General features: G+C 49.5%; 1 protein-coding gene across 5 annotated transcripts in view; it reads right to left on the bottom strand.

The window, feature by feature from the left end:
- The window catches only part of PRPSAP1 (phosphoribosyl pyrophosphate synthetase associated protein 1), a 66,194-nt gene that overhangs the window by 29,506 nt on the left and 15,185 nt on the right, over window positions 1-21,503 (bottom strand). For 2 of the 5 annotated variants that reach the window (XM_063706069.1, XM_019027493.3), the window contains exon 1: window positions 79-195. Coding sequence is in view for 2 of the 5 variants with exons in the window: in XM_019027489.3 (XP_018883034.1) it covers window positions 2,066-2,118; window positions 7,090-7,259 (223 nt within the window). In the remaining 3 variants the exon portion in view is untranslated. Of the gene's footprint in view, window positions 1-78; window positions 196-2,065; window positions 2,119-7,089; window positions 7,752-21,503 lie in introns of those variants that run through there. The other 3 variants (XM_019027489.3, XM_055388862.2, XM_019027491.4) reach the window with 3 other exon arrangements.

Genomic DNA, 21,503 nt, shown 5'->3' with positions numbered 1-21,503 from the left:
CCTTTCCATCTTTCAGCATGGACTTAAATCCCTTAAAGCCAGACATCTGTTGGCACCTGACCCCCCATAATTGATTACCAGTGTGGCAGGCAATCTGGACCTTCCAGTGATGCCACTGAGATGGCGCCCCTCAAAAGAGCAGTAGTTCCGTTTCTAGACTGTGGCTCTTCAGATAAACTCTGCCATTTTCATTTCACTTCCTGAAAGTCAGGGTCAGCTTGTGAAAAGTTGTTAAACAACATGCTAAATGTTCACTGGGTTTTACAGTGGCTTTCTGATTTTTGGTAGTGCACTGAAAAAGGGAGTTTGGCCGGGCGCAGTGGCTCCGCCTGTAATCCCAGAACTTTGGGAGGCCAAGGCAGGAGAATTGCTCGAACCTGGGAGGCGGAGGCTGCAGTAAGCTGAGATCGCACCACTGCACTCCAGCCCGGGCGACATCCTTATTATTTTTTCAACAAATGCTGAAGCCTCCTCCATGTCAGGAACTGTACTGGGAACCCCAAAATGCAGGACTTGGACGAAGGGACAAAGACTGACCCAGGAGAGGTGATACAACAACAAGGCCAGCAAACCCTCCAGGCCCAACATGCCAGAGATGCTAGCCATGACGAAGGAGAAAGAACAATGGGGCTGGAAAAAAGGGCCTCACTGCAATCCAGAACGAGCAGCGCAGAAGAGGGTTTGGGAACATGGGAAGATGTGGGATCCGAGTGTGCCAAGCAGAGGGGCAGGCAGTTAGTCCACTTAGAAAGCAGACAGAGTGGGCCGGGCGCGGTGGCTCATACCTGTAATCCCAACACTTTGGGAGGCCAAGACGGGTAGATCACCTGAGGTCAGGAGTTCAAGACCAGCCTGACCAATATGGCAAAACCCCCATCTCTGCTGAAAATACAAAATTAGCCAGGTTTGGTGGTGTATGCCTGTAATCCCAGCTACTTGGGAGGCTGAGGCAAGAGAATTGCTTGAACCTGGGAGGTGGAGGTTGCAGTGAGCCAAGATCATGCCACTGCACTCCAGCCTGGGTGACAGAGCAAGACTCCGTCAAAAAAAAAAAAGAAAGCAGACAGAGTGAGGGGAAAGAGAGAGACAGGAGGTCAGGGAGCCAAGGGGCTCCAGGACTTGCAGGACTCTGGATTTCATTTCTTACTCGCTAAAGAGTCTGCAATTTATTCTAGCAGTGACAGGAAAGTCACTGGAAGATTTGAGGTTGGGAAGGGTTTCATCTACTTGTTTTAAAAAGACTGCTGGCTACTGTGTGAAGAAAACCGTGGCAGGGCAGGAGTGGCCACGGGGAGGCCATGGCAGCTGTTTTGGAAGGTGTCTAGCAAGCAGCAAACGGCAGGCTGGACTGAAGTGGGAGCAGCAGAGGTTGAGAGAAGGGGTCAGATTTAAGATGTATTCCAAAGTCAGAGCACACAAGATGTGGTAATGGGTGGATCAAAGATGAGGCAGGTAAAGGGGTAGACTCTGGATTCCCAAAGGGCCCCATGTGATTGCTAAAAAGACTGGACCCCAGCCTAGAGGGTAGGAGTAAGGAAGCAGTAGTAAGAAAAAATATTTGCATTTTAGAAATAACGTGGTGGAAGCCGAGCGCGGTGGCTCACGCCTGTAATCCCAGCACTTTGGGAAGCTGAGGTGGGAAGACTGCTTGAGCTCAGAAGTTCAAGACCAGCCTGGCCAACATAGTGAGACCCCATCTTAATAAAAATAAATAAATAAATAAATAAAGGCTGGGCACAGTGGTCATGCCTGTAATCCCAGCACTTTAAGATGCCGAGGTGGGGAGATCACCTGAGGTGAGGAGTTCAAGACCAGCCTGGCCAATGTGGTGAAACCCCATCTCTACTAAAAATACAAAAATTAGCCGGGTGTGGTGGCGGGCGTCTGTAATCCCAGCTACTCAGCAGGCTGAGGCAGGAGAATTGCTTGAACCTGGGAGGCAGAGGTTGCAGTGAGCCAAGATCGTGCCACTGCACTCCAGCCTGGGCGACAGAGTAAGGCTCTGTCTCAAAAAAACTAAATAAATAAAAAATAATTAAAAAAAAAAGAAATAATTTTAACTTACCTCCATTGGTCTCTTGATATACAACAGACTTCCCCAATTCAGCACCAAGGCGCCTATAGATCAAAAAGAACAAAAAAGGGAAATTAAGATTTCTCTTTTTAAAAAAATTCCAGTTCATATGCATATGGCTGATAAAAAGACTCAAATAATTAAGCTGCCATTCTTTCCAAAAAATAATTCAGAAAATCTAATTCATTAAACTAAAATTCTGCTGTCACTCCATAAGCAGCTAGCTCACCACGTTGTAACATACTGCTTTACCAGACAGAGCTCACAACCCATGTTAATGTCTGGTGCGTTGTTCTTTGAATAGTAATTTTCTTGGAAAATCACTTCCAAATACTTGGTTACAAGCAATGATTTCAATAACACACACCAGAGATAAATGCCTCAATTATCAAAAGCATAGAGAAGGAAACAGGCTTCAGCACTCTGACCAAATGTGGTGTGGATCTTGTTTGGATCCTAATTAGAACAAGCCAAGTGTAAAAAGCCATTTTTGGCCGGGCGCGGTGGCTCATGCCTGTAATCCCAGCACTTTGGGAGGCCAAGGCGGGTGGATCACCTGAGGTCGGGAGTTTGAGACCAGCCTGACCAACATGGAGAAACCCCATCTAAAATACAAAATCAGCTGGGCGTGGTGGGGCATGCCTGTAATCTCAGCTACTAGAGAGGCTGAGGCAGGAGAATTGCTTGAACCTGGGAGGCGGAGGTTGTGGTGAGCCGAGATCGCGCCATTGCACTCCCGCCTGGGTAACAAGAGCAAAACTCCGTCTCAAAAAAAAAAAAAGCCATTTAAAAAAAAATCAGAGAAATATGGACAAAGACTAGATACTACATAATATTAAGGAATTAATAGTAGTGTGAGGTTTTAAGTCCTGATTAGTAAGCATTACTCTTTTTACAAGTGAAATGATATGATGTAAGGGAATCTATTTAAAAATATTCCAGGCCGGGTGCGGTGGCTCACGTCTGCAATCCCAGCACTTTGGGAAGCTGAGGTGGGCGGATCACCTGAGGTCAGGAGTTCGAGACTAGCCTAACTAATATAATAAAACCCTGTCTCTACTAAAAATACAAAAATTAGCTGGGTATGGTGGCGAGCGTCTATAATCCCAGCTACTCAGGAGGCTGAGACAGGAGAATTGCCAGAATCCAGGAGGCAGAGGTTGCCGTGAGCCGAGATCACACCATCGCACTCCAGCCTGGGCAACAGGAGCGAAACTCCATCTCAAAAAATAATAATAAAAAAATAAAATTAAAATCTCCAGCCAGGCTAGGTGCAGTGGTTCATGCTTGTAATCTCAGCATTTTGGGAGGCCAAGGTGGGCGGAACACTTGAGGCCAGGAGTTCGAGACCCGCCTGGGCAACATGGAAAAACCCCGTCTCTACTAAAAACACAAAAATTAGCTGGGTGTGGTGGTGGGCACCTGTAATCCCAGTTACTTGGGAGCTGAGGCACGAGAATCGCTTGAACCTGGGAGGCGGGGGCTGCAGTGAGCCAAGATTGTGCCACTGCACTCCAGCCTGGGTGACTTTATCTCAAAAAAAAAAAAAAAAAAACAACAAAACTCCAGCCAGGTATACACATACAATGGAATATTATTTGGCCTTAAAAAAAGAATAAATTCTGCGGCCAGGCGCAGTGGCTCATGCATGTAATCCCAGCACTTTGGGAGGCCGAGGCGGGCGGATCACGAGGTCAGGAGATCGAGCCCATCGTGGCTAACACGGTGAAACCCCATATCTACTAAAAATACAAAAAATTTGCCGGGCGTGGTGGAGGGCGCCTGTAGTCCCAGCTACTCGGGAGGCTGAGGCAGGGGAATGGCGTGAACCCAGTGGGCGGAGCTTGCAGTGAGCAGAGATCGCGCCACTGCACTCCAGCCTGGGCGACAGAGCGAGATTCCGTCTCAAAAAAAAAAAAAAAAGAATAAATTCTGGTATGTGCTATGACATGAGGGAGCCTTGGACAAGGTATGCTGAGGAAAATAAGCCAGACACAGACAAATGCTATGATTCTATTTGTATGAAGTCCCAAGAATAGGCAATTCATAGAGACAAAGTAGAATGGAGGCTACCAGGGAATGGGGACTTAGTATTTAATGGGTACAGAGTTTCTGTTTGGGATGATGAAAAGTTCTGGAAATGAATAGTGGTGATGGTTGTGCAACACTGTGAATGTAGTTAAAGCCACTGAAGTGTACACTTAAAAATGGTTAAAAAGGTAGGCCAGGCACAGTGGCTCATGCCTGTAAAGGCGGCACTTCGGGAGGCCAAGGTAGGTGGATCACCTGAAGTTGGGAGTTTGAGACCAGCCTGACCAACATGGAGAAACCCCATCTCTACTAAAAATACAAAATTAGCGGGGTGTGGTGGTGCAAGCCTGTAATCCCAGCTACTTGGGAGGCTGAGGCAGGAGAATCACTTGAACTCGGGAGGCGGAGGTTGTGGGTGAGCCAAGATGGCTCTATTGCACTCCAGCCTGGGCAACAAGAGCAAAACTTCGTCTCAAAAACAAACAAACAAACAAACAAAAAACAGTTAAAAAGGTAAACTTTATGTTATGTATATAACAATTTTTAAAAATACTCCAGGTGGGCCGGGCGCAGTAGCTCACGCCTATAATCCCAGATCGCCTGAGGTCAGGAGTTTGAGACCAGCCTGGCCAACATGGTGAAACCCATCTCTACTAAAAATACAAAAACTAGCCAGGTGTGGCCGGGCGCGGTGGCTCACGCCTGTAATCCCAGCACTTTGGGAGGCCGAGGCGAGTGGATCACGAGGTCAGGAGATTGAGGCCAACCTGGCTAACACAGTGAAACCCGTCTCTACTAAAAATACAAAAAATTAGCTGGGCTAGGTGGCGGGGGCCTGTAGTCCCAGCTACTCGGAAGGCTGAGGCAGGAGAATGGCGTGAACCCTGAGGGCGTAGCCTGCAGTGAGCCGGCAGTGAGCGGAGATCGCGCCACTGCACTCCAGCCTGGGCGACAGCGAGACTCCGTCTCAAAAAAAAAAACAAAAAACAAAAAACAAAAAACTAGCCAGGTGTGGTGTCGGGCATCTGTGATCCCAGCTACTTCCGAGGCTGAGGCAGGAGAATCGCTTGAACTTGGGACGTGGAGGTTGCAGTAAGCCGAGATGGCACCACTGCACTCCAGCCTGGGTGACACAAGACTGTCTCAAAATAAATAAAACAGATAAGATAAAACAAAATCTTACTGAGCGACAAGTAAAACAGGTAAGGGAAGTATTTATGAATATGTATCATTTATAGTAACTCAAAATCTTTCTGGAATTTGCCAGGAAAGAATCTAAAACAAACAAACAAAAAAAACCCTCACTGACTTTTAAAAATGTGCCCTGCTCCCCTCTGCTCTCCCTCAAGGTCAGGTAGGGTAAATCTGAACCACTAGATACACACAGAAGCTTCGTTTAAAGTCAGTGTTTTCGTTGGCCTCAGAAAGAAAGACAAACAATCAGGGGTTAGAAATAGAAACTAGGTAGTAGACTGCAAAAGGATTGATTTTGTTTTTTTAACATTCTTCCAATCTCCAAAACTCCAACTATTAAAAAAAAAAAACAGGCAGAGCTGAAAAAAAAATGACTAAAGTTTTCCCTTTCTTCTACATTTCCCCCCAGAAGTTTAAGATATATCCCTGCAATCATTTGTCAACCCTAAAAAAGTAACGAAGTAACTCTATGAAAACTGTTTAAAATGTGAAAATGGCTTTAAATATTAAAAGACGAGCTATTCATTTTATGTCTTAGATTTCTAACAAGTGTATGCGGAAAGGGCATATAAGGCTCCTCCTTTATATCAGAGCTCTGGGATTCTCCAAAAGAGCCAACTAGAAAAGAGGCCATTTCACCGGGCGTGGTGGCTGAAGCCTGTAATCCCAGCACTTTGGGAGGCCGAGGCGGGCGGATCACGAGGTCAGAAGATCGAAACCATCCTGGCTAACACGGTGAAACCCAGTCTCTACTAAAAATACAAAAAATGAGCCGGGTGTGGTGGCGGGTGCCTGTAGTCCCAGCTACTTGGGAGGCTGGGGCAGGACAATGGCGTGAACCCGGGAGGCGGAGCTTGCAGTGAGCCAAGATCGCGCCACTGCACTCCAGCCTGGGTGACAGAGCAAGACTCCGTCTCAAAAAAAAAAAAAAAAAGAAAAAGAAAAGAGGCCACTTAGTAAACAACTATTCAGAGGGCCACTATGAGCCCCTACTCTGCTAGAACCAGATACTACTTCTACATTATCCCGGTCATACAATATTCTCAATCATGCCCATTTCACAGATGAGGTTCAGGGAAATCAAGTCTCTTGCCCACTGACACAGAGCTAGTAAGTGGCAAGGCTGGGAGGGCATCTCAGAGCTGTCAGACCCCAAAGGCGACTTGAGACCAGGGGCTTGGTTGGGTTAAAGACACAAATGACTGATCTTATCCCAAGCTGATTTACAAAGCAGAGTCAGGCCTGTCATTTCTACCACCAGCTCCGGCCCATCTGCCTCCCTGGAATTGCCTTCTTCGCACTGCCAGTCCCCACACCTTTGCTCTGCGACCGCACCTGCCGCGTCGGGTCCCCCAACTCACAACCACGCCCGCGGGTCTCACTGCAGGGAGACTTGAGAGTGGCGGCGGTCAGATTCCCAGGTCAACTCCAGCCGTGGGAAAGGAAGCCAAGCCCTGAGCCCCTTTCCCCAAGACACGCACTCCGGGGGCTCCAGAAAGCTCGGCCCGCCTCGGGGTGTGGGACTGCGGAGACGAAAGGCAGGCAGGCCGCGGACCCAGTCACGGGGCGGGGGGCTGAGGTCACCGAGAGTCCGCCCCAAGCCTCCCAGCTGCAAAACCGGGGAGCGGGGGGTGGTATCCGTCACCTCCAAGCTTTGTCCGGCTGGGAAGGCCCGCGCCTCCCGCTCCAGGTGCAAGAGGTGGGGCGGGTGGAGGGGAGCGGGTCCCTCCGGGCGCGAAGGAGAGCTAGGCGCCGCCGCCCCTGGCCCGGCCCTCCCACCGCCCCCTTACTCTGTGATGCGCTTGGCCAGCTCCGTGCAGGCGGCCGTGGAGTTGGCCGAGAAGACTCGGTAGCCGGTGCGAGCGGCGTTCATGGTCGGCGGGGGAACGGGGCGGGCGCGCGGGACACGGAAAGCCGAGGACGCGGAGAGCGGGGGCAACAGCAGCAGCTTCTTTGGCATCGTCCGGCCCGCGGCGCGGTTACGACAGGCCCCGCGCGGGGCTGCACTCTGAGTGCTTCCGACTGCGAGACCCCGGTTCGGGTGGGGAAGGCGCTGAGAAACTCGGCGCAAGCGGGGAGAGCTCCGAGGTCCGTGCCCTTACGCACCCCACACCACTGACTGCAGCGGCCGAGCCCTCGCAGCGCCCCGCGCCGCCGCCTCAGAGCCAGAGGCAAGGCCACCGCCCCCTCCGGGCATCCGAAGAGCGTCGGCTAGAGCGCCCTCAGGCCGCCATCTCGGATGAGGGCAGGGAGCCTGGCGACTCTCTAAAAGCCTGTTCTTCCGAGGGTCATGTCACAGGTTCGCCCCGCCCCTGCTTTGACCGCTTCCACGGGAGCTCTTTCGGTCTCACTTTCTTGGGAGGAGCAGCCTACCTCGGTAGTGGCCCCAGGTGTTTCCAACTTTTTGGCCAGGACCCAACATGTCCGCCTCCGAGGAGGTATACGATCTAGCTCTGCATGTCTATGGTAGCACAGCGCCCGCCCCACGAGGCGCGTGCGCCGGCCGGAGATTAATTTGAAAAGTAGAGGGCGGGGGTTCTTTCCAGCTGGTTGACCGCAGTACTGAAGCGGCCAAAAGGTGGTCTTCTCCTGAGCCTGATCTTTCAGGCGTTTCCGAACAGATCCCCAACCCTGTGTCTGCGTGTAAGGCAAGGTTCCCTGAACGTGCCAAAGGCCCTCTTGCCGGTATTCGCTTTCAATCAAAAAAGCCCTCCTTCCCCTCTTTCCATATGCGCCACCCCTCCGAGACCCACTCGCGATGCGTCTGTATGCGTCTGTTCCACAATCTTTCTGGTGACCTCAACCACAGTAAGCCGCCCGGCCCGCGGGACTGTGCCACATGTAGATGCTTGCGTTTTTTAAATTTTTATTGTTGTTGTTATTGTTTTGATGTTTGCATATTTATGTACCTTTGCAAACATCTATTTTCCTAACTAGGATGTAACCCATTTTACGGCCACATCGTGAGTTCCTTTTTTTTTTTTTAATTTTATTATTATTTATTTATTTTTTGAAATAGGGTCTCGCTCTGCCGCCCAGGCTGGAGTGCAGTGGCGCGATCACGGCTCACTGCAGCCTCTACCTCCCGAGCTCAAGCCATCCTCCTACCTCAGTCATTCAAAATGCTCATTACAGGCCTCAGCCATCACGCCCCGCCAAGATCGTGTATTCCTGAGTGCTCCGTGTTACCCAGTGTATAGGGCAGTGTGTGGGCTCCAGAGGCCCGCAATCAGTACTTGTTGAAGTAGAAAGTAAAGCCCAGGGAAGCATTTGAGATCTCTAGTTATCAGCCGCACCAGAAATCGAGGGGAGGAGAGGTGCCTCTCACAGTGACAGTACCATCTTCTGAGAATGTCCTTTAGAGACTCTGCTTGTGGTGACATTGGGCTTGAGGGAGCAGTAGATTGTGACTCAGCATGTCGTGAAGGACCACAAGTCTGAAGCTACAGGATTTGGAAGTTGAGCTGCCCTGAGCCTGCAGCAGCCTGGCCCCTATTCCAATAGCTCTCTAGGAAAAAAAAAAAAAAAAAAAGGACAGTGGGTACACAGCCTAGGCCAAATTATTTAACCACTGCACACATGTCCAGCTCACGGACCCTGACAAAAACCTTGTTACCTTCTTAAAAAAAGGGGGGAATGGGATAGGTGCAGTAGCTCATGCCTGTAATCCCAGCACTTTGGGAGGCCGAGGCGGATGATAATTTGAGGTGAGGAGTTCAAGACCAGCCTGGGCAACATGGCGAAACCCAATCTCTACTAAAAATACAAAAATTAGCCAGGTGTTGGCTGAGCGTGGTGGCTCACTCCTTTAATCCCAGCACTTTGGGAGGCTGAGGTGGGTGGATCACCTGAGGTCAGGAGTTTGAGACAAGCCTGGCCAAGGTGGCAAAACACTGTCTCTACTAAAAATACAAAAAGTAGGCTGGGCACGGTGGCTCATGCCTGTAATCCCAGCACTTTGGGAGGCTATGGTGGGTGGATCACGAGGTCAGGAATTCGAGACCAGCCTGGCCAACATGGTGAAACCCCGTCTCTACTAATAATACAAAAAATTAGCCAGATGTGGCCGGGCGCAGTGGCTCACGCCTGTAATCCCAGCACTTTGAGAGGCTGAGGCGGGCGGATCACAAGGTCAGGAGATCGAGACCATCCTGGCTAACACGGTGAAACCCCGTCTCTACTAAAAATACAAAAAATTAGCCGGGCGCAGTGGCGGGCACTTGTAGTCCCAGCTACTCGGGAGGCTGAGGCAGGAGAATGGCGTGAACCTGGGAGGCGGAGCTTGCAGTGAGCTGAGATTGTGCCACTGCACTCCAGCCTGGACGACCGGGTGAGGGCGCGACTCTGTCTCAAAAAAAAAAAAAAAAATTAAAAAAAAATATTAGCCAGATGTGGTGGCGCGGTGGCACACACCTGTAATCCCACCTACTCAAGAGGCTGAGGCAGGAGAATCGCTTGAGCTCGGGAGGCGGAGGTTGCAGTGAGCTGAGATCAGGCCACTGCACTCCATCCTGGGCAACAGAGCAAGACTCCATCTCTCTCTCTCTCTCTCTCTCTCTCTCACACACACACACACACACACACATATACACACACACATACAATTAGCCAGGTGTGGTGGCAGGCAACTGTAATCCCAGTTACTTGGGAGGCTAAGGCAGGAGAATCGCTTGAACCCAGGAGGTGGAGATTTCAGTGAGCCAAGATCAAGCCACTGCACTCCAGCCTGGCAACAGAGCGAGACTCCATCTCAAAAAAAAAAAAAAAAAAAAAAAAAAATTAGCCAGATGTGGTGGCACATGCCTGTAGTCCCTTCTACTCCGGAGGCTGAGGCAGAAGAATCACTTGAACCCAGGAGGCAGAGGTTGCAGTGAGCCGAGATCGTGCCACTGCACTCTAGCCTGGGCAACAGAGTGAGTCTCTGTCTCAATAACAACAATAAAAAGTTAATCAGCCTATAGCCCCAGCTACTTGGGAGGATGAGGCAGGAGGATCCCTTGAGCCCAGAAGTCCAAGGCTGCAGTGAGCTACGATTGAGCCACTCCACTCCAGCATGGGCAACAGAGAAAGACTCTGACTCAAAAAAATTAAAAATAAATGCTTGCTGAAAAGGGGAGCGCGAAACACTTCTGAGGCAGGAGAATAGGGTCTGGAGGCAGGGTACATAAGGCCAATTCACGCTGACTTCTTAGAATGAAATAAAATGGAAATACTTCAGCTATGACAAGAAATATCCTCTCCATTTACATAGGGCATACAGGAAATAATCCTATTTACACAGGGCATACACTGAGTGAATGACTTTGTAACTTGACTTCATTCCCTTCATTTACATAGGGCATGCACCAGGTAACCAAAGGAAACCTCTAGAGGGTACTGAAACCCCAGAAAATTCTGTAACGGGGCTCTTGAGCCCCTATGCTCGGCATACTCCCACCCTGTGGGGTGTACTTTCATTTTCAATAAATCTCTGCTTTTGTTGCTTCATTCTTTCCTTGCTTTGTTTGTGCATTTTGTCTAATTCTTTGTTCAAGATGCCAAGAACGTGGACACCCTCCACCGGTAACACTTCCAGGATCCCACTCCTCAGCACAAGCATGGGCTTTGCAACAATGTGGGGACGCCCAGGGTGGCCAATGGTCATTGTTGTGGACTGAAAGTTTGTGTCCTCCCAAAATTAATATGTTGAAGTTCTTACCCCCAGTGTGATGGGACTAGGAGGTGGAATGTTTGGAGGTGAGCTGGAGTTAGATGAGCGTGGGGACCCCATGATGGGATTAGTGCCCCTAAAGGAGGAAGAGACATCAGGGCTTCTCCTCTCTCTGCCATGTAAGAACATAGGGAGAAGGTGGCCGTCTGCAGCCTAGGAGAGAGCCCTCACCAGAACCCGACCATGTGGCTCCCTGAGCTGGGACTTCCAGCCTCTAGGGCTGTGAGAAGTAAGTGTCTGCTTTTTAAGCCGCCCAGTCTATTTTGTAGCAGCCCAGACAGACTAAAGCAGGCATGCTGAGCCTGCCTAGGGTGTCACGCATCCCGTCTGACACGTAGGCCTGCCATGGTCTGGCTTGCTCTCTCCCGTGTCCTCCTCAGAAGAGGTTGATGCTCAAAGCCCTCTGCAATGCTTGTGACCCACGTTTCCCCTGCAGTCCCCCCTCCCACAGGAGCATTGCAGGGGTCTGTGTAGCTGAGGAGGGAAGTGAAGGGACAGAAACAGCTCATTGCTCAATGCCCAAAGATAGCACGTTGGGCCTCAGGAGCACCTACTCAATTTAGCCACTAAAAAATTAGAAACAACGGAAATGCCCCCAAATAACAGAATAGCTATACAAATGATGATGCCTCTGAACGATGGAATATTTGGCAACCATCAGAAAGTTTGCTTTTTTGGAGCTGGGTGTGGTGGCCCACACCTGTGGTCCCAGCTACTCAGAAGGCTAAGGCAGGAGGATCCCTTGAGCCCAGGAGTTCAAGGCTCACAAATGTGAACAGCCACTGCACTCCAGCCTGGACAGCATCATAAAACTCTATCACTTAAAAAAAAAAAAAAAAAAAAAGGCTGGAGCTGGGCACGGTGGCTCACGCCTCTAATCCCAGCACCTTGAGAGGCCAGAGTGGGCAGATCACACGGTCAGGAGTTCGAGACCAGCCTGGCCAACATAGTGAAACCCTGTCTCTACTAAAAATACAAAAAAGTAGCTGGGCGTGGTGGCGGGCGCCTGTAATCCCAGCTACTCGGGAGGCTGAGGCAGGAGAATGGCTTGAACCCAGAGGTGGAGGTTGCAGCAAGCCAAGATCACGCCATTGCACTCCAGCCTGCCCGACAGAGCGAGACTCCATCTCAAAATCAATCAATCAATCAATCAGTCAATCAAACAAGGCTGGGCACGGTGGCTCATGCCTGTAATCTCAGCATTTTGGGCGGCCGAAGCTAGTGGATTACCTGAGGTCAGGAGTTTGAGACCAGCCTGGCCAACATGGCAAAACCCATCTCTACTAAAAATAACAAAAATTAGCCAGGTGTGGTAGCAGGCACCTGTAATCCCAGTTACTCAGGAGGCTGAGGTAGGAGAATCGCTTTAACCTGGGAGGTGGAGGTTGCAGTGAGCCGAGATTGCACCACTGCACTCTAGCTTGGGCCACAGAGCGAGACCCTGTCTCTAAATAAATAAATAATAAATTAAAAAATTAAAAAAAAAGAACGTTTGCTTTGTCTGGCACAATGGCTCACGCCTACAATCCCAGCACTTCGGGAGGCCAAGGCAGGTGGATCACCTGAGATCAGGAGTTCAAGGCCAGCCTGGCCAACGTGGTGAAACCACATCTCTACTAAAAATACAAAAATTAACCAGATGTGGTGATGAGCACCTCGGATCCCAGCTACTCGGGAGCCTGAGGCATGAGAATCACTTAAACCTGGGAGGTGGAGGTTGCAGTGAGCCAAGACCACACCATTGCACTCCAGCCTGGGTGACAGAGCAAGACTGTCTCAAACGAAAAAAAAAGGTTTGCTTTTAAAAGAATCATTGATGATGGGGAAATGCTCATAAACAAAGTGGCAAAATAACCTGACTTAGACATTATCTGAGTCATATTTTCCTGCATGTCTTAAGAGAAAGAAGGCGCACAGGGACATGTTTGAGGACCTGAGACTCCCTTAAGAGGCTTTTATTATTTTTATTTATTTATTTTTTAAGAGACAGGGTCTCACTATGTTACCCAGGCTGGACTCAAACTCCTGGGTTCAAATGACGCTCCCGAGCAGCTGGAATTGAGGCTTTTATTATTGAAAGCCTAAATTCCCAAAGGCAAGAACTGAAGTGTCCCCGAGTGCCCCAGCTTTGGAGAGAGGGAGTCCTCACAAATTGAAGGGACAGTTGGACGAGGAGGTGGGGACTCCAGCAAGTACCCTGGGGACTCTCATAAAGATGAGGAAAGAATGAAGACCAGAGGCTCTCCTTGAAGCTCAGGAACTGCGGAAGGCCCTGGGGCTCTTTTATGTACCAGTCCTGGCAGAGGACTTGGAGTCAGATTTAATCTTGTTAAACAGAATTTGTGGCCCACCATGGTGGCTCACGCCTGTAATTCCAGCACTTTGGGAGGCCGAGGCGGGCGGATCACCTGAGGTCAGGAGTTCGAGACCAGCCTGACCAACATGGTGAAAGCCTGTCTCTACTAAAAATACAAAAATTAGCTGGGTGTTGTGGCATCCGCCTATATTCGCAGCTGCTAGTGAGGCTAGGGCAGGAGAATCGCTTGAACCCGGGAGGCTGAGGTTGCACTGAGCCGAGATCGCCCCATTGCACTCCAGCCTGGGCAACAGAGTGAGACTCTGTCTCAAAAAAAAAAGGAGAGAGAGACTCTGAAATAAAGCAACGTTTATTTGGGATTGGGCATGACAATGGGAATATGTGTGCCATAGTAAACTATGTGTGTATCCAACTAGGTAAAGGAGGACAAACGTTTTTAGAGGAAGGTTGAGGGGGATTACACAATTGTTTTGGGATAATTTTCCTTGGCTACAAGGATCAACAACAAGTGTGACCCAGTGCCAGGTTGTACAGGCAGTTGCTGGGCAAATGCCCTCGCAGAAGTATTTTTTGTGTAAGGTTTCAGTGGCCTTTGTGCAAGGTTGTGATTTTTGCTGAGTCTTCCGTGATAGTTTTTGTTATCTGGCATTTATGCATAAGAACCTTCTCTTTATAGCCTTTCCCAGCTCTATTTGTCAGAGTTTTTTGTTTTGTTTTAACACAAGTGACTCAATTTTGCTTCTGACAACTTTCACAGAGTCTTCATTTTTACTGATGGGTCAGGGATTTCTTTCTTTCTTTCTTTTTTTTTTTTTTTTTTTTTTTGAGACTGAGTCTTGCTCTGTCACCCAGGCTGGAGTGCAGTGGCACAATCTCGGCTCACTGCAAGTTCTGCCTCCCGGGTTCACGCCATTCTCCTGCCTCAGCCTCCTGAGTAGCTGGGACGACAGGTGCCCGCCACCACGCCCGGCTACTTTTTTGTATTTTTAGTAGAGAAGGGGTTTCACCGTGTTAGCCAGGATGGTCTCGATCTCCTGACCTTGTGATCCGCCCTCCTCGGCCTCCCAAAGTGCTGGGATTACAGGCATGAGCCACCGCGCCCGGCTGATTTTTTCTTTTTTTGAAATGAAGTTTTGCTCTTGTCACCCAGGCTGGAGTGCAACGGCACAATCTCGGCTCACCACAACCTCCGCCTCCTGGGTTCAAGCAATTCTCCTGCCTCAGCCTCCCAAGTAGCTGGGATTACAGGCATGTGTCACCACGCCTGGGTAATTTTTGTATTTTTAGTAGAGATGGGGTTTCAACCATATTGGCCAGGGTGGTCTTGAACTCCTGACCTTGTGATCCGCCCGCCTCGGCCTCCCAAAGTGCTGGGATTACAGGCGTGAGCCACCGCGCCCGGCCTTAACATGTCTTTTTTGACGTTTGAAGTGAGACTTCACTTGACCAGTTTTGTTTTTTTTACTGTTTCTCTTTATAAGACCAGGCTGACTCTTGAGGTTCCAGACCCGCTGGATACCTCCTGCCAGAACGAAGACAGCTGTGCCTCCACAAAATGACATTTTGCATCTACAACCCTATTTCAGTTTTCAAGTTTTAAAAAATGAGCTGCTTGTTAACCGGGCCAGTTTCGGCATGAATTATAGAAAGATCTCCTCTGTACTAGAAACTAGAAGACAAATGGTGGCATAAGTACAGATTTGGCATGAAATATTGTCCAGGAACAAACAGGACAAGACAAAGAGTGGTGTGTTTAGGATTGCTCAGCCCTGTCCCCAAGGGAGGAACTAATTGGAAGACAAGGTCAGTCTTTGCAAGGATAAAGAACATTTCAGGCAATAATTCAGAAGTTTTGCATCCACGTTGCGCCACTCCAACTTGAACTTTGGAAAAATATGAGGCCTTTCCCTGTTTTCATTCTCCAAACAAGCCTCAGCAAGCTGGGACTGAGTGATCTTTATTTCTAAAAATAATACCAACTTGGATCTCTAAGCTGATTCTCTCTATAGGGTACCAGAAACCATGCTGGGGGCAGGAGCAAAATACAGGCAGACAGAGCCAAGCCTGCTAGGAGTGACCCTTCCCAGCTTCAGCAAGGACAGTGGTAGGCAGCAGCTGCTGGGCTGGTCTCTGGAAAATCCGAAATGGAATCGCAAGGCACTGAGTCCTCGACCTCACCTATGCCTCAGTTTCAGTAGCTCTTGGTGGGAGTCTTTGGAGGCACTTGAGGGGGTCTGAAATGCCCGAACATCATTGAAGACTTTGGTTCAAGTGGAAACCCTCAAGGGGCTTCTAGTGCCTTCTCTCTGTGCACCGCAGAAGCTCCTGCCAAATGACATGCTTCCTTGCCCCTATGGCCAGATTCATAGCTGCACTGGCAAGATGGGGTGGAAGAGACAGAAACGGAGCAAGGAAAAAGGCCAGGGCCGTAGGGGCTGAGAAGGCAGGAGCAAACACTAAGGAGACATGATAACAACTCAGGAGGCAAATGATTCAGGAAGTCACAAGGTTCTTGGCTCAAGTGTGCCAAATTTGTCAGTTCAAGAGGGTCCAGGTCTATGAGAGCTAAAAACCCCCAAACAATGCAAATGTCCAAAGGCAGCTATGGGCTGGCCATGGAGGCTCACATTTATAATCCCAGCCTCCCTTGGGAGGCCAAGGCGGGTGGATCACCTGAGGTCAGGAGTTTGAGACCAGCCTGGCCAACATGGTGAAACCCATCTCTACTAAAAATACAAAAAACTAGCTGGGCGTGGTGGCAGATGCCTGCAATTCCAGCTAGTCAGGAGGCTGAGGCTGAGGCTGAGGCAGGAGAATTGCTTGAAGCTGGGAGGCAGAGGTTGCAGTGAGCTGAGATGGCGCCACTGTACTCCAGCCTGGGCAACAAGGGCAAAACCCTGTCTCAAAAAATAAAATAGTAAAAAAAATAAGGCTGGGCGTGGTGGCTCACGCCTGTAATCCCAGCACTTTGGGAGGCCAAAGCAGGCAGATGGCTTGAGCCTAGAATTCAAGACCAACCTGGGCAACATGGTGAAACCCTATCTCTACAAAAAACACAAAAGTTAGCTGGGCATGGTGGTTCATGTCTGTAATCCCAGCTAATTGGGAAGCTGAGGTGGGAGGATCCCTTGAGCCCAGGAGGTTGAGGATGCAGTGAGCTGTGAGACCCTGTCTCTTTAAAAAAAAAAAAAAAAGGCAATCGAAGTGAGACAGGAGAATAGGATCTGGAAGCAGGGACTGTAAGGACTTCCTAGAACTGAATCAAATGGAAACACTTCAACTATGACAGGAAATATCCTCTCCATTTACATAGGGTGTACACCAAGTGAATGACTTTGTAACTTTACTTCATCCTTTCATTTACATAGTGCGTACACCAAGTAACCAATGGAAACTTCTAGAGGGTATTTAAACCCCAAAAATTAGCCCCTATGCTCAGGCTGCTCTCACCCTGTGGAGTGTACTTTTGTTTTGTTTTTTTCTTTTTTCTTTTTTTTTTGAGACAGAGTCTTGCCCTGTCACCCAAGTTGGAATGCAGTGACACGATCTCAGGTTCAAGAAATTCTCATGTCTCAGCCTCTTGAGTAGCTGGGATTATAGGCATCGCCACCATGCCCAGATAATTTTTGTTTTGTTTTGTTTCTGAGACAGTCTTGCTCTGTTGCCCAGGGTGGAGTGCAGCGGCACGATCTCAGCTCACTGCAAACCCCGCCTCTTGGGTTCAAGCGATTTTTCTGCCTCAGCCTCCTGAGTAGCTGGAATTACAGGCACGCACCACCACGCCCAGCTAATTTTTGTATTTTTAGTAGAGATGGGATTTCACCATATTGGCCAGGCTGGTTTTGAACTCCTGATCTCGTGATCCGCCTGCCTTGGCCTCCCAAAGTGCTGGGATTACAGGCATGAGCTATCGCGCCTGGCCTAATTTTTGTATTTTTAGTAGAGTCGGGGTTTCACCATGTTGGCCAGGCTGGTCTCGAACTCCTGGCCCCAAGTAGTCCGCCTGCCTTGGCCTCCCAAAATGCTGCAGGGATTACAGGCGTGAGCCACTGCGCCCGGCCTGTACTTTTGTTTTCAATAAGTCTCTGCTTTTGTTGCTTCATTCTTTCCTTTCTTTGTTTGTGAATTTTGTACAATTATTTAAGACACCAAGAACCTGGACACCCTCCACCAGTAACAAAAGGATTTTCCCCAAAGTATATTTCTTTTTTTTAATTTTGAGATGGAGTTTCGCTCTTGTCTAGACTGGAGTGCAATGGTGCCATCTCGGCTCACTGCAACCTTGGCCTCCTACCTCAGCCTCCCAAGTAGTGGGATTACAGGTGCCCACCACCATGCCCAGCTAATTTTTGTATTTTTAGTAGATGGGGTTTCACCATGGTGGCCAGGCTGGTCTTGAATTCTTGACCTCAGGTGATCCACCAGCCACCTTGGCCTCCCAAAGTGTTGGGATTACAGGTGTGAGCCACCGTGCCTGGTCTCCCAAAATACATTTTTTTGACATATTTTGAAATGGCCCTGCAAAGCTTTCTTTTATGGGGGAAATCTGCATTCTGTAGAGAATCCCCTTCCCTTCTCAGGTCTCTCCGGAGAGACTGGCACCTGTGACATTCACATCTCTTCTCTCAGAAGCCTGCTACCTGAAGGCGTCATCTACAAGACAAGAACTTTGGCTTCCACAACCACCCACCACTTACCATAACTCAAGCTGATTTCAGCCCTTCAGGCAGAGCTTACCATTTTCAACAAATTGCCAATCAGCAAATGTTGAAATCTACCTTTGACCTGGAAACCACCCCCGCTTCAAGATGTCCCACCTTTCTGGGCTGAGCCAATGTATACCTTACCTCTGTCCATTTATGTCTTTTCCTGTAACTTCTGTCTTCCTAAAATGTATAAATCAAGCCTTAGGCCGGGCACAGTGGCTCACGCCTGTAATCCCAGCACTCTGGCTGGCCGAGGCGGGCAGATCACTTGAGGTCAGAAGTTTGAGACCAGCCTGGGCAACATGGCGAAACTCCATCTCTACTAAAAATACAAAAAATTAGCTGGGCGTGGTGGCGCGAGCCTGTAATTCCAGCTACTTGGGAGGCTGAGGCAGGAAAATTGCTTGAACCCAGGATGTGGAGGTTGCAGAGATCACACCACTTTACTCCAGCCTGGGCAACAGAGAGAGACTCTGTCTCAAAAAAAAAAAAAAAAAAAAGGCTGGGTGCAGTGGCTCATGCCTGACCCTGCCTGGAGGTTGCTGTGAGAGCTAAATGAGATGGAGAGTGGATGACAAGGAGGAGTGAGGTGCCCTGTGTGATCCTCCACGTTTTCCAGGAATTAGGAGAGCCCACCGCTGAGAATAAAATGCACCCCCAATTCTTGGTTCAGGGAACCACCCACTGAGGGGGCTGGCTGGGAGATGCCTCTCGACGCTGATGCTGTCAACACTGTGTGGAATTGAGAATTCCACTGGCTTTTGTTCCTGGTTCCTGGGAGGTAACCTGTAAATCCTCAGAATTTCCTGAGTGATAGTAGTGTCTGTGTTACTCATGATCGGGCCTCGGAGGACACCCGATCATTTATGCAAATGACTCTAGGTCCAGGAAGACCAACCGTGAGATTAGAAGGCTGTGGCTCTGGAGCCTGGGTGATGGAAGGTGATTGAGGTTACAGTGAGCTATGATCCTTCCACTGCACTCCAGCCTGGGCGACAGGGGGAGCCCTTGTCTCAAAACAAACAAACAAATAAAAAAATTTAAAAATTAGCTGGGTGTGGTGGTGCATGCTTATGGTCCCATAAGAGGGACCATAAGGGAGGATCACTTGAGCCCAGGAGTTTGAGGCTGCAGTGAGCAGTGATCACACCACTGCACTCCAGCCTGAGCAACACAGCAAGAACCTGTCTCAAAAAAAAAAAAAAAAAATAGCAGAAAGAAAAAGAAAACAAAATTAGAATGTTGGATCTTTGAGCCACTTGTTATCAGCCTGACTTCCGGGGATGGAGGGGCTGGAGCTTGAGTTTAGTGTGTGGTGTATGATTCCTCCATCATGCCTGCATATAAAACCCCAAGGACAACTCTACACAGAGGCTCGGGTGAGCTTCCCTGGTTAGTGATGCTCTGTGTATTGTCACAGATGGAGGTACCAGGAGGGTTAAGGTGTCCCTGAGGATAACAGCGCTTTGCACCGGGGACCCACCTGGCCCGGACGCAGTGCTTCTGGCTGTGGCTGGTTCTGATTCATGTTCTTTTGCTGTAATAAAACTGTAAATGAAACTTCAGCATTTACCTGAGTGCTGTGAGTCATTCTAGTGAATTAGGAATCTGAGAGGGTGGTGGGAACCCCTGAATTTGAGGCCATCTGGTCAAAAGTGAGGACCCTGAACTTGCAGCTGGTGTCTGAAGTGAGGGCTGTCCTGTGGAGGAAGGTGTCACCTGAGGCCCAACCCCAGGTAGTTGGTGTCAAATGTCATTGCATCTGCCCTGAAAGAAAGAGGGAGAGAAGTGAGGGAAGGGGCCACCTTTTGGGGAGAGCTGGTGTCTGTGAGAAAAGGCCTCAATCTTTTTTTTTTTTTTTTTTTTTTTTTTGAGATGGAGTTTCACTCTTTCGCCCAGGCTGGAAAGAAGTGGCGTGATCTCAGCTCACTGCAACCTCCAACCCCCAGGTTCAAGTGATTCTCCTGCTCATCCTCCCGGGTAGCTGGGATTATAGGCACCTGCCACCACACCTGGCTAATATTTGTATTTTTAGTAGAGACGGGGTTTCACCATGTTGGTCAGGCTGGTCTCGAACTTCTGACCTCAGGTGATCCACCCACCTTGACCTCCCAAACTGCTGGGATTACAGACGTGAGCCACCCCGCCCAGCCCCTCATTTTTCTTTTTCTCTCTCTCACCTGACCTCAGGTGATCTGCCTGCCTTGGCTTCCCAAAGTACTAGGATTTTTTCTTTTGAGACAGAGTCTCAGTCTGTCACCCAGGCTGGGGTGCAATGGCGCAATCTCGACTCACTGCAACCTCCGCCTCCCGGGTTCAAGTGATTCTCCTGCCTTAGCCTCCTGAACAGTTGGGATTACAGGTGCCTGCCACGACACCCAACTAATTTTTGTATTTTTAGTAGAGACGGGGTTTCACCATGTTGGTCAGGCTGGTCTCCAACTCCTGATCTCAAGTGATCTGTCTGCCTCGGCCTCCCAAAGTGCTGGGATTACAGGCATTAGCCACCGTGCCCGGCCAAGCCTCACTCTTTTGAGAGGACTTGACTGGTTTCTCTTGAAACCAGATGGAGGTTGTAGGGGTTGGGGACACAGTGGAATCACTGTCTGTCAAGCGTGTGGGAGGGCAGGGAAGCACACCTGTGTTCCTGCTGGCTGTCTTCTTGGCTGTGCACTGGCTGCTCTGCCCTGGGGCTCCTGGGGTTTGGAAAGCACTGAGGGCTGGGACCACCCATCCCTTCAGGAGACGTTTTTGTTTGTTTGTTTGTTTTTTGAGACCAGTCTCGCTCTGTAGCTCAGGCTGGAGTGCAGTGGCACAATCTCGGCTCACTGCAACCTCCACTGGAGGGGTTCAGTCAGGATGGTGGGAGAAATTGTAAAATAAACACAAACTTTCTTGGAAGGCCTGAAGGTTTTTGCAAAAGCCTCAAAATAGAGTTATGGCTGAAGGCAGCCTAATCCTCTTTGAGTTATAGCAAGGGTAATTAACACAGGAATGTAGAGGAGTCTATCTAAATAGCTTGTTTACCCACGTGGTCCTAAGACTAACCTTTGACCATCCATGGGTGCAAGATTGCTGTCTACCTGGGGGGTGAGCAATGGTAATTACCTTCTAGTGGTATTTACTTGAGACGTTTGTCATTTAATGTGTGCTGAACAAATGCCAGCAGGGCCAGCCAGTCGAGGTCACGGCTGCTATTCTTTACAGCACCTTCCTTGGTGTCTGTGAGGGGCCCGGACCCTTAGCTGGACTGACAAGCAGAATATCGGTGTCAGTGTAAGTTATTCATCCGTCGTTGGGTCAGGATCTGCGGGACGGACTCCCCCCACCCCCGCACTCTACCTCCCAGGTTCAAATGATTCTCCTGCCTCAGCCTCCTAAGTAGCTGGGATTACAGGTGTGGGCCACGACACGTGGCTAATTTTTGTATTTTCAGTAGAGACAGGTTTTCCATGTTGGTCAGGCTGGTCT

This window comes from Gorilla gorilla, chromosome 4 (genome assembly GCF_029281585.2).
Source record: "Gorilla gorilla gorilla isolate KB3781 chromosome 4, NHGRI_mGorGor1-v2.1_pri, whole genome shotgun sequence".
In the NCBI taxonomy this organism is placed as follows: Eukaryota; Metazoa; Chordata; class Mammalia; order Primates; family Hominidae; genus Gorilla; species Gorilla gorilla.
The sequence above is the reverse complement of the archived record's forward strand: the minus strand, read 5'-3'. Positions and strand labels throughout refer to the sequence as shown.